Raw genomic sequence first — 13733 nt, forward strand, 5'->3', positions numbered from 1 at the left:
CCGGACTTTCCTGCTGCAATGATTTGCACAACGCTTTTTACGTTGATGTCAACTGCAGTTGAGCCTTAATTTTTTAAGTGACTTCAGATCGTATGTATTTCTAGTTTCTAGACACATTTACAGACATCAACAGAATAAATACAAAAAACATGTCAATACAGTCAACAACCTACTTTAGGAAATGCCTGATAATTTAAACACCTTTGCCTTGTTTGAAATTTTGGACAGTGAAACCTTGAGCCGTCTTATCTCTCAGACTTTTTCTTGTGACCTCTTTCCCATATTAATTGAAGCTACCACTGCCACCATTTTGATAACCTTGCAGCCTTCAACTAGCGTTCTCACATGCCAACCCACAGACAGTAGTAGGAGTAATAAGGCCTAGCTGCTTCAACGTTCACCATCAAGCTGCCTGCTGTTCGGTGCGGTGTTTTTTCATTTATAGGATTTGCCATTCTGGGCACTAGCACTGACTCTACCCATGTCATTATCGCCAACATCAGCGCCTGCCACTTCAACGGTCGTGCTGGTGCAATTCCGAGATCCTGCCATGCTCTGCAGCTCCGGTGAAATGTGAAAAGCACGGCAACAGTCCAAAGTGTTGCATAAAAAATGCACCAATGTAAGGGGGCCACTGTCACAGGACAATGCCTGTTGCAGTATGAGCAAGGAGACTGCCTAATAATTGCAGTGGCTGGCCTTTAATGCTTTTGAGGGCAGTTAAAGGCATGCAATTAGACTGCCAATAAATATTTTGGATGCCTTCACAGTTCCTAGGAAGTTCGAAAAATCAGATGCTTACCAACTTTATTGTGAAATTTGGGAAGGAAAAACCTCAAATGTGCCTCTTTTGTCATGATGGGACGAGGAAAGCATCAGCTATTAAATATGACATATCTGATCAATTGTCTTTCAAATGCACTGTGTCATTTGTAGTATTAACTGCCATGTCAGACTCTAGTGTTGGTTCAGTGTAAATGAAGCCTACAAATGACACAACACATCCGAATTCCATATGCCAGCTACATGAAAGTTTCCTGCATGAGAAGCGCTGTCTGCATAGGCCAGAAGGCATGCTTCTGCTATGCTATATACAGTGCAGTCCACTCATAACGATATCAAGAAAATCGAAAAATCCGATCGTCATAACTAATCATCGGTACATATGGACTGCTGTGAAAAAAATGCAAAAGCTGCCAAACATACCTCTGTAGCTCCGAAACCAAATCTGGCACTTGCGATAAAGAAGTCACATAGAAAAAAAGTAATGTTTACTTGTACCTCTAACAGCTTGTCCAATGTTGGGCGCACTGTAATAGTCAGAAATCTACACTTGCTTTCACAGAAGTTTCAGGTTCACAATTGTGGTGTGCATCGCATACAGCAGCTGCGCGAACAGTGGCAGCCATAATTTAGCATGCATGAAATCAATGAGCGACTCTATCGAGGAGAGTGCACTTTGCGTGAACATTGGGGTCGGACTTCGTCCCACGTGACACAGCTTTGCACTTTGTTGGCACACCGACCGCTGCTTCCGCGCTCCCTGAGGAAGAGGGAGATTATAGAAAGAGCACAGGCGTGATTTGCTTCTCGCTTTTTTTTCTCTCTCTGGACGCTCACCGGCGACGTGGGCGCGAAGCAGCTGGCACCATCTTGAGGCCCGCTGCGGCAACTTGCGATGCTCTGAATCGGCGCACTGGCGGGACACATTGCACGGTAATGGCGGCAGACACAAACTCGCGTAGGCAAACTTTTCACCCCTTCTCAGTTAAGGGGAACTTACCAAAGCAAGTTTCACGATTATTCTGCATGGAAAGCGCCGCCCAAAAGGCAGAATTTCGATCATTATATCCGATATGCGGTGAATAACATATCATTATATATGTTTTTTTTCTTCATAGCCCTAATGCATAAACTGATACTCTGAAGTCAACTCATTGTTATAACCGATATATTGTTATATGTGGTATCGTTATAAGTGCACTGCACTGTACTGTACTACACTATAGACTGTCTCCTGGCTACGCTGTGGTAGCCTCGACCTCTGCCCACAAAGATGCATATACTGTAAAGCGTGCACATACGCATGGCACAGCAGCAAATGTGCAGCTTTCATCTAACTTTATCATACCACCCGCCTTCCTCTTCACATCCTATCTCTGTTGTTACACCACACCTATTTTGCAGCGTAGAGTAGCAGGCCAGAGGCGCTTCACTCAGGCCGAAATCTCCACTTGTCCGCACTTACCCCTTTCTCTATCTCATAAAGAATACCAGCAGAAGTTATTAAAGCTCACCATGGGACCAGCCTGCACAAACTTTCCACAGGGGTTGATGTGGTAAACTGTGCGACGATCCAAATATTTTGCTGGGATCACTTCCTTGACGACACGCTCCATCACTTGTTTACGAAGTTCATCAAGCGTAATGTCCTCTGAATGCTGTGTCGACACCACAACTGTGTGCACTCTAATGGGCACTGCCCTGCCATGGTCGAAATAGTACTCGCATGTCACCTGCAAAGCAAGAATGGAGGAACGTGGTTACAGAACTAGTCGTACCTGCAGTGTCATAGATCCATACTTAATAGTCAGCACATACATCCAGCATATTTACTGTGCATTGCAGTATAAACGAGTTCACCATTTCATTTTAAAACAGTGTTCTAAACTAGGGAACTGATTTATACACAGAGTTGACCTACAAATGGCATCTTAGTGTTGCAGTATACATGTGGAATTGACATTGCATGGTTCAGCCACAGATTCAGAAGTGCAAAGCTGGCTGGAGTTGGCTTTCACTAAATTGTCTAGCCAGAGTCAGCGGTGCCACATTATTTGTTGAATTAGTCAGTTGCATGGTCTGCAGTGTTGGAGTGCATGTCAGGCTCGTCTAGTAATGAAAATGCCTTGACACACTCGTAAATCAAATTGAATTCTGGGGTTTTACATGCCAAAGCCACAATTTGATTAATTCTGACTACCACAGGATCTTTAATGCGCACCCAATGCACAGGAGACGGGCGTTTTTGCATTTCACCCCCATCGAAATGTGGCCACAGCGACCGGGATTTGATCCCGCGACCATTTGCGTAGCAGTGCAACACCATAGCCGTTAAGCCATCGCGGTAATTAAATAGAAGGCAGTGTTGTCTGCTGAAATGGAAAACTTCATTGTACAGAAGCTTCAGTGCTTCTGAAGACTCCAATTGGGCGTGTGAAGCTGAACACTTGAGCTTTGTGGGTAAAGAATGCACCCTTACAAAACTGCTGCAGCTGACTCGAGAGATGGCCCTAATGGCAATGGCATTAATTGCTGCATTTGTCACTCGAAGCAACAATGAAGCCAACGAGGCCCAGTATTATTAAAATGTCAAGTTGCAACAAGGGCTGGGACTTCCAACACAGCAAAAGGATGTTTTGAATGTTATGATTTGAGGTCAGTTATTTTTTTTCCCATTTCTGTCTCATAGCTTCAGTGCAATGGAGTGCTCGCACTAATGAAACTTTCACCGTGGCGGCACGTACATGCCTTAATTGGGAGCAGTGCAACGTCTGTAGCATGAGATGGCACAGTACAGAACATCCGTATAGCTACTGAAGAAGCATGCGTTCTTACCACCGTTCTTCGGAATAAGCAAAGTAGCACGCCACTGCACAAGCGCTTGTAGAAGCTAGTGCAGCACCAAAATTTAGGCTCAATCTTGTTACCACAGTGGAAAGCAAAATTAACTTTTGGTGTGGAGGGAAGCTTTACACTATGCTGTTCATAGACAGTTGCTGCCACTGCATGCAACCAGTATGTGTAGCTGAAAAAATAGAGACCCAAGATACTAGGCAAGGGAGGACACCGAGAGTACAACGCACTGGTGAGCACATTGTGCCTCACTAGAGAGTTCTATTTTAGGGGACGTATGCAGCTTGCGTACGCAAGAACTTGGGGTGACGATACTGAACATGTGCACACTGCTACGTCCACTTGCGTCCTTTGGTTGTTGGGGCGGCCGAAAACATCGCTGCCCCTAAGAGGTCACGTTACCCACGTGACTCTCGCGATGCACAAGAACTTACGAGAAGCGGGACTAGGCGTGTCAAAATTTTCAGGAGGCTCTAAATAAACAAAACACAGACCACAACGGATTATGCTGCACGAGACACCTAGCCACAGCTCACCAAACGTATGTTTGGATTGCTTCGGCTCAGCTGCAGTCGTGACGTAGGCATGTAGATAATCTTATAAATCTTTTGCCTAGTGTAACAGACATCGTTTTAATATATATTAACTGCTTTTAATAAAAATAGTTAATGCACTTCACTTCATATGCTTGATTTCATACTTTAAAAAATGATAACGCTGCAACAATTAGACGGTGATGGTGCTGTGAGCGCATACGATCTCAGTACGGCTTGCGTTTGGGGCCGCTAACATATAACGCGTTTCTGCTTGTGTCCGCAAACACACCCAAGCGCTAGGGGCCCCAACGCCTTGTGTCCTTTTTCGCCATTGGTCCAAGTGGTTTTCCGAATACGCTATCACAGGGACCAGCTGGTCTGAACAGGTCTGGCCACAAGTGGTCATTGAGAAATTAAAATACCCCCCCCCCCCCCCCCCCTCTTTGCTTTATTATTTTCTAACCATACTGCGAAACCAATTTTTTTCAAATGCCCAAATAATTTTTTATCTTTTAATGCAAACAGCCCAAATTCAAACAGTTAGTTATGCCGAGATTTTTAAAATTATTATTGTATCACAGAAACCAAAGGTGGTTGCCACGTGGCATCGCCACTGCCATGCAGCTTAATCTGGGTGAGAAGTTGCAGGTCACACCGTGACCACCTCACTGAAAGCCAAACATAAGCACTTGGCTGGACAATAGGGGAAAGAAGGCGAGAGGATATTCCGAGAACAGATACAGCAGAGGTCTATGCTTAACCCATGTGGAATGTACAGAAGTGCAGAGTAAAGAAAGAATAGCAAATATGGCAGCATGAACCCAGCATTTGGTAGCAAAGTGGCAGTGTGGCTCAGGACCACTTCGAACTGACTGATGCACACCTCTGTGGTATTGCAATGCCTCGCAACCACAACCTCCACTTTGCACAACATAATCCTGCCCAACACCCCCTATGTCAGAAAGCCAGGATTTTGAGCTGGTGAAATTAAAGGACAGTCAATTATTTATTGCATGTTCAAAGAACTGAAGCCTCGGCGATAATTATGGAGTCGAAATTTCTAAGAAAGTAAAAGAAAAAAAAAAAAAAAGAACAGAGAGAAGGAGAAAAGAAAAGCAAGACTTTTTGTTTCAGAACTTTTTTTATGTAACTGTTCTCAATGCTATTTACTGACAGACCTTTTCCAGTTTTGATGCAAGCTCTTTTGCCAAGGCAGCTTTAACTAGCAAAGGTAAAGGGACAATAAAGAGCAAGACAAAATTCAGGGAAGTATTATTTCAGAACCATGTTCATTCATCTGGAGGGATAAGCTTCATTACTCTCAAAGAACTGTGTCTTAATTTCACACCAAAATTACAGCACTGGTACGCCAGTGTGAAGTTCAGGTCAATTTAGCACAGGGAAAGTTCTATGAACTTGTTACTGCAGTTTTTTGTTCAATGCAATACTTCCTCCTGGCTAAACGATTAAGTAGACTTGATCAGATGCTGTCAAAACCCAAAACCATGGAGAGCTATGTGGGAACTTCAAGGCAGTGTCGCCACTTGCCTTTCATTTATCCTTTTCTGACTTGCCAAGCCTATGCTCACACTAAATGCAACCCTTTTCCTATTTAAAAAACATAATTTACATATACATTCAAATACGTCTCTTGAGTGTCCACCTTAACATGTTGCTCTGTTAAAAGCAACAGCTGAAGAGGGTGGAAATGACAATTTTTCAAAACCCAGAAACTATCCAATGTGCAATAAACTGCCTGCTTCAGGTATCCACATCTGGGTACAGGCAATCCAGCCACACTTACTTGTGTCTTGGAGTCGGGTCCTGCCCAAGGAAAGGTGCCATCTCGGCGAAGCTCTGCCAGCCGCTTGTTCAACTTGTGTGCAAGCACTACAGTCAGTGGCATGCACTCTTCTGTCTCATCTGTGGCATAGCCAAACATAAGACCCTGCAATAAAAGAACACCAATTGATGGGGTTTAATCTCCCAAAAGCAACAAAAGGGCTACGAGACATCCCATTTGAGGGCTCCATATAGATTTCATCTATATGGGGTTTTTTTAATGTGCACCAAATGCTCAGCAAACAAGTCTTTTTGCATTCAGCCCCCAATGCAATGAACAAAGCAAGAAAGACCTATACACCATGTAATAAATCGGCACTAACGACAATAAAGCACTAAAATTCTCAGAAGTCAATGTATGTTACTTCAGTGACTATGTTACTCACCTGATCTCCAGCCCCAATGTCTTCTTCCTTTCTCTGCTGATGAACACCAGCTGCTATTTCAGGACTTTGTTGCTCAATAGCTACCAACACATTGCATGTTCTGTAATCAAAACCTGCAAAAGGGAACAGCCGAAACTTGCATGAACATTTTGAAGTGCAAACCGACAATTGTGATTGCCAACAGAAACAAGCACGAAACCAGCAACCATTGTAGGGAAAGCTAAGTTCTTGGGAAACAAGGCAGCAACAAACTTATTTTTCTGCTAGGCTTAGCTTGAATGTGACATTAATCCTCCCAGAAAATGCTCCAGGGTACTGCCACCATAACCCATTTCTCTGCTAAACATGCTTGCTAAATGGGTAGAGCAGCAAAACAATGAGACAAGCATGGCACTTATTGTACAAGCCATGCAGTAACTATTAGCAGCAGTAGAGTAAGATGCACTAAGCGGAAAAGCGTTAGTTCAAAGAAGAAAAATGCATCACATATGCATTACCTTTGGTGCTGCAGTCGTAACCTATCTTTTTTACGGTTTCCCTCACAATACGCTGGTAGTCAACCACTGCATCAGACGTGATTTCTCCAAACACCATGATCATCCCAGTTTTAGTTGCCGTTTCTGGAAAGAGGAGGCTAGAGTGAACAATGCTGTTCAAAATCAGATATTAAAACGAAGTGCTCCAATCAATTTTCCGCCATCATAGGACTTACTGCCTGCCTTCCATGTGTGATGAACGGAAAATGAATAATTATGAACAATTAGTGAACAGAAACAAAACACTTACCACACGCTACTTTGGCATTTGGGTCTTGTCTCAGATGGGCATCAAGTATGGCGTCACTTATCTGATCACACATTTTATCTGCAACAAAGTTGGCACTTGTAGACTTGCACCCACAGAAAAACTGAAGGAAACATTAGCACTATTTGTAACCTATTTTCCAAAAGCCTGTCAAATTATCAGCAAGTCCTTTTGTTCTATAAACTCAAAATGATGCAATGGGCACTCTGCTGCAATATGCCCAGTTCCCACAAGATCCACACCCTGAACTGCAAACAAAAAGATAAAGACACAGCAGTGCACCTATTTTCACATAGCCACTACAACCACAGGCCTAATGCATGCTATAAACAACAGCCATAGCCAGAAATGACTGCTGTAATGCCACTACAGCTGGAATTCACAAACTGAATTGTTTTATTCACAATTAGCATCCCTTTTACTGCTAATCTCAAATTCCTTTCACATTTCCCTTCGGAAAATTATCACCCCCATGGAATTTAAAAATGCCACTACCCATGACGTACTACATGGCTACACAGCCAGAGGCAGATATACAACAGGGAAACATGCAAGTGTAGCAGAACAGGCAGCTTTCAAAGAGCACAGAAGGATGGCTGAATGATTGCTACAGTTCCCTGTGTGCTCAAGTTTTCCTTTTCCACATAACAGAAGCACTGGCTCAAACCTGGTCCTGATGATACCTACAATGCTCCCCAAAAAATTTAATTCTGAAAACTATGCATCGTGAGCAACAAAGTGCAATGCAACGAGCAAATGCAATAAATTTTTTTTTTAAATTGAGGCAATGGCGTGGAAAAAAATAAAGAAAAACCCGAGGGCGTCAAGACAAAGTATACACCATGATGTATTGCAATTGTGCTGTGCTACTTTGTGTTCATTTTCAACAAACTTTTTGACCTTTATGAAATTGCTAAAAGTAATAAAAACCTGCAGAGGTTAAAAAATAAATAAATTATTCAAGCATGTAATGAAGAGTTCGCCTTCACTATTCAACATGCTTAACGAGAGGTGAAAAGCGAGCGAGGGAAGCACGAGGCTTCAAATACATTTAAAGGCAAGGTTCTGAGTGATGTTGCAAAAGTCGCGGGGCGCTTTTTTTCTTTGCTGGATGCTTTTCTCGTCGCGACGATATATTGAATTTTTCACAAGTACTGCCACATGAGGGCACATGTAACCGGCAAACGGAGGCCTCAGGAAACCACCCGAGATTATAATAGCGCTGTATCTAAAGGTAGGTCGCTATTGCTTCCGTTTCGCTAACTCCTTGGCTCACGCCTACCAGTTTTTCCACATGTTTTTGCGGAAGGATGTTTATTTAACTCAAAGCGGATCATTAAAAGTGCTTTCGGAAGTGCACAGAGCAGCATACGAAAAGCCTGGCACGAGCGAAGATAGCTCTCCAGGAGAGCAGGTCCGGTCTCTATTACGGCCACTACTGCTCCCCCGGGGAAATCAGTGTTGTTATTTTGAAAGTAGAGCGCCGTAAGGCGCGCGAGAGGTATAATCCGGCATGACTGACTCGGCACGAGCGCCGCTGGCGCGAGAAAGTCTCCGACGTACTGTACACCCAGCAACGAAAAAAGCGCCCCGCGACTTCTACAATACCAGTCACAACCTTGCCCATTTCAACAGAGCCATTCCGATTTCTTATGACTGCATAGATATCCGCGGCTTCACAAATGCAAATGCGAAATAATTGTAAAAATGTAATTTTACTCTGCGAATTAACACAGCCACAAATGCCCCATGCGTCATTCCGACACTTCAGTATTTTGTAGCAGGCGCCACTAGACATCTTATCAGAAAAATAAACAGCTAATCGCCGAAGTTAGCAATCGGGGTCTCGTTCTTGGCGCTGCGATGGCATGCGAGCAGCAGGAGCATCAACGACGCACTGGGAGAGTGAAGCTGAGCATCGTGGAGAATCGCGCGGATGACACCGGCAGAGGTTCGCGCGGAAAGAGTGAACATAGTGGAACAGCACCACGTGATTGGTAATCGAGCGCCGAAGTTTCGGCGGTGGTTAATCCCCATCATTGAACTAAATCTAATAGCACTGCTCCTTGACGTCGGCGCCTATAGAACTCGACATACATCCACCTATTTCGGCGGCGCTCCGCAGTTGCGGCGCGAAAACGCCGACAAATGCAGCATGTGTGCCCTTTCATTAAGCGCGCTAACCCTAACAGACAAACGTGTTCAACACCACAAATAACGCGCGACTCGTCGCCGTCGCGCTAAGACGTTGTGTGTATAAGTGTCCGCGCCGATGCAGCTGTTCAAGAGGCAAAATACACGCGGCTTTCCGCGACGATTTGTAGACAGGGAGTTAACTAATTAGCGCTATTTGCAACCAAATGCGCGCGAGGCACTTTTATTTTGATTATAGGAAAGTTCCTCACCACAGTGGCCCTCTAAAGGCGCCAGCAAATATTTCGGTGTTGCAGAACGGTCACGAAACGCTTTAAGACCAACATACCATAAAAAAGAGAGAACCCACGAACGCAGTAAACCAAGAATGTATGAACCACTCACCGGTATGTCCCTCGCCGACGGATTCTGAACTAAAGAGAAACGTCTCAAGCGAATCGTCATCAAGTTCTTCATTGTCGTGTACGTCGTGCAACGCTTCTCCGTTTGTAATAACGTGGTTCCCGACATTATTATTCAATGCCATGATTACAATCTGACCCAAAATCTTTCGAGCGCACACGAACGTACTACGATACGAATAGAGGCCGACGAGATGGCTGCGCTTGGTTTTATATACTGACGCTTGAGGTCACGTGAACAGGCTCCGCCTTCCTAGAAAAGGCGCCATGTTCAACAGCTGCCGGATGGAGACTTCCTGCGTGAGTTCGTTCAAAAGACAAATTGACGTCAAACAAAGTTGTTTGCTTGAAGTCAGAAATGTACGAGTGCGTCCGCACGTGAAAGGCTCGTCCTTTCGTCATTAATTTGCCTTTCTACGCTCGACTGTTCATGCTTGGGGATTGGCAGAAACCGTTGGAGGGGGTTGCGGGTTTAAATTGGGGAGGTGCGCCGCAGAACGGCGATCGACAGGAACAGCCGGTGCTTCCAATGAACACTTTGATGGTGCTAGCTGCAGATCTTCAGTAAAAATACTGAAACAAACCGTATTATGAAGATTAGAATTCTTAGCTTATTTGAAGTATGCACGAACTTCTGTTTGACAATTTCACAGTCGATTCTCGGGCATTTTTATGAATTTACGTCACACCTTTTGCATCTCATATTTCTTCACTACCACGCAATGTGTTCTAGGCCGAGCAGCATTCTTCATCATTCCCTCTCACCACCACCACCACTCTTTTTGCACGCTGAACATGTGTCCTTACGCGCGTGCGCACATCTGTATGAATTTAATCGTGAATAATGAGTGTCTACGTGTAATGACTCTTGATGTCAAATACTGAATGAGTTCTGGGGTTTTACGTGCCAAAACCACGATTTGATTATGAGGCACGCCGTAGTGGGGGACTCTGGATTGATTTCGACCCCCAGGGGATATTTAACGGGCTCCCAGTGCACGGGACACCGGCGTTTTTGCATTTCGCTCTCATCGAAATTCGGCTGGGATGTGATCCCGCGACCTCGTGCTTAACAACGCAACACCATAGCCGCTAAGCCACTGCGGCGGGTTAATGTAAAGCAATAACCGCTACAGATTCTAAATAAAAGTGTCTCTAGCAATACATGCAGTATGTCGCTACCCTACTTGAATGCTAATGCACATTAACGTCGACAGCCATCGCGATATGGGTTTTGCCGGATTTTTTGTCACCTTCAATTATTTCTTTTTCTTCGAAATGCCGTGACATTATTTCAGGCGTGTAGGTCAACTTTGGAGCTTCTTAAAATTTTTTTTTATTCCTATCGGTATCGGCCACTTATGTCTTCCGAGCTTTCTTCGTGCAAGTTAATCGGACAACTCTAGATTGCTACATAGATAATTAAAGGCTGAACCTCTGGGGCTTGTTTATTTTTTCCTGTTTTCTTCTACTATTAGTATTTAATTGTATTCAAAATTCCATGAGGTTTTGTAGTATGTCTTTTGGCGACAGGCCTCAGTCAGTCATCGATAGTTATGATTATGAACAGACTTACTTTACTTTTATTGCATGGACGTTAAAAGGTAAACAACTACGTTAAAAAGTAAACAACTAGGTGCCGTGCTTCTTCAATCCTGAACCTAGCGTCGGACCTGTCGGCCTGGTCATATTGAGCCACAAATGTGTCCACTCTTCGGCAGCCAATTTTCCTGACTCAGCTTCTCTCATAGAAAACACACAAATCTCAACAGAAGGCAGTGATGCGTGTTTGTGAAATTTTCTTTCTCTATCGCCGTCCAGTCACGCTGCACACTATAGTTAACATACGTACCACTCCCTTGGATCCTCACACCAATGAGCGGCCTAAGGCAACGTTGTGAGAAGTGATACCGCTTTGACGCGTGTGGAAATGCTCCATCTAGTTAGAAACCGCAGTGGGGGATAATTAGGAGCGCCATCGTCCCCGGCTTCACAGGCGAACACTTTCAAGGTTATCTCTACGGCCACTTGCACCTGGCGCTAGCTGTTAGTACGTGTCGCCTTTTCTTCCATATTCTTTCCTGCTGCATGAGCATTATCATGCTCAAAAACATAAAGTTAGTAATCATCATCATCATCATCAGCAGCAGCCTAATTAGGTGCACTGCCGGAAAACGGTCTCCAGAGATATCCAATTCGCTATGTCATGTCTATGTACAGTTCTTAAAATGCCTACAAATTTGTTAGTATTCACAACTACCTCCATTAAAACCGCTATGACTATTTGCGCTTCCTTTTATTACCACCGAAGCCGTATTTCTCGAGGTCTCAAGCAGGCGTGCGTTTCAGGGAACCTACGTCATCGCCCCCCACGAGACAGTACGCACATGTGGAGTCGGTGTAGACGTAAAGCCATCTGTACTACCCTTGCAGATCCGCGAGTAGCCGGTTCTGGTCTGTACGGAATTTTATAACACATAAATAAATAAACAATAAGACAAATAAAAGATCAACAACATAAAAGTCACAGTTTCGCCCCAAAGGCGAGGTTTTATTGTGATAGCAAATTATTAGACAACTGCACGAAGTAAACATAGTCACTAAGCCACCGCGGCGGGTGATGTCAACCATTATAGTTCTATAGCATTTTGTTATACTTTTCTAGGGAATGAAAGTATAAGTTGAAAGAGCGCATTGGAATGTGACCGCTGCTTTTATCTTCACTCTTCTACATAAAATGTTTCTATGTCTTATTCTCTCTATTTGACATGCTATGCTCAAAAGTGTTTTTGATGTATACATATAGACGGCAATATGACACCATGATTTCTCATTCCTGGGGGAGGGGGGAGGAGGGCAGGACATGATTCTGCATTTTCCTTGGGGGTTCAGGGTAGTATGAGATATATCATTGCACTGCTGTTGCTTAACTTGCGGACTGGTGTTACAATCAGTGAAATGTGGTAGATCTGGATGACCCGCGGTTACCATGGTTCAAATCAAACCTCTCCAGTTTTCAAGTCGTTCTCTAGGTATATTGACAGCGCTGTTCAGCTCGTGGACAAACACATCAGCAATAGAAATAGGTTCCCGCAAGGTTCGTGTTACTTGCTTAGCATAGACACCATAAAATTGATATTGAGCCCTTAGCGCTTCAGTGAATGATATGTAAACCGTACCAAACTGCAAAAGCCCAGTTTCCAATTTTATTCTTACCACCGCGCAGTGGCGCAGCCAGAAATATTTCTCGGAGGTGGGGGGGGGGGGGGGGGGCGGTGACGCACATGTCTGGGGACGACGAAGGTGAAATGTGAATAAAGAGGGTTAGGCGCTATGCTATCACATAAATTTTGGTGGAGGGGGGGGGGGGAGGAGGGCGTGCTCGGAGTGCTACCCCCTGGCTTCGCCACTGCACCACGCTTGAGCAGGTTACGCTTTTTATTCAGTTAGCATTGCTGGTGGCCTGCTTTCTTTCAAAGAAATGCGCCGAGTATTAAATGCACACAGCGCTTTTATATTATGCGGTCTCTTACTGGAAAACTGGACTGAACTAAACGCCAATCCTGTGTACTAGTCTCGTCCTTATTTCTTTCGTGGCACTGTTTTCCTTCTCACTGAACTAATGCGTATTCCCTCCGATAAGAAAACATATAGAGGTCTGCCTGCACAAATATTGCAATGCGCTGAGAAACAGATTCCTTAGTGCGAACGAAGCGGCGATAGATTTTGGTTGAGCTTGTAAGGTTTCGCACCTCGGGATAGCTACGACCTTTTCTCCTGAAAATATATGGTAACATGCACGCAAATATTGAGACCCTCGATATTAGTTTGCACTAATGTGGTCTGAGAATATTTGATTGCTTGTTTCAAAACAATTTGGTAATAGTAGAAATTGATAGACTTAAGAATAAAAAGATCACGCATAAACTCCTTAGGGAGTTGTCGAAGTATGCATAAGCATTGTTCCACTTAGA

The 13733-nt window shown here is 44.1% G+C and overlaps 1 protein-coding gene across 1 annotated transcript in view; it reads right to left on the bottom strand.

The window, feature by feature from the left end:
* LOC126548099 (S-adenosylmethionine synthase-like) overlaps nt 1-9948 on the bottom strand; it is a 28290-nt gene extending 18342 nt beyond the window's left edge. The window contains exons 1-6 of the mRNA XM_050196210.2: nt 9743-9948; nt 7187-7264; nt 6898-7020; nt 6401-6513; nt 5977-6120; nt 2298-2516 (exon numbers count right to left, since the gene is read on the bottom strand). Of these exons, the coding sequence (XP_050052167.1) occupies nt 2298-2516; nt 5977-6120; nt 6401-6513; nt 6898-7020; nt 7187-7264; nt 9743-9884 (819 nt within the window). The 5' untranslated portion in view covers nt 9885-9948. The remainder of the gene's footprint in view (nt 1-2297; nt 2517-5976; nt 6121-6400; nt 6514-6897; nt 7021-7186; nt 7265-9742) is intronic.
* Nucleotides 9949-13733: the final 3785 nt, after the last annotated feature.

Source organism: Dermacentor andersoni, chromosome 1 (assembly GCF_023375885.2).
Source record: "Dermacentor andersoni chromosome 1, qqDerAnde1_hic_scaffold, whole genome shotgun sequence".
NCBI lineage: Eukaryota > Metazoa > Arthropoda > Arachnida > Ixodida > Ixodidae > Dermacentor > Dermacentor andersoni.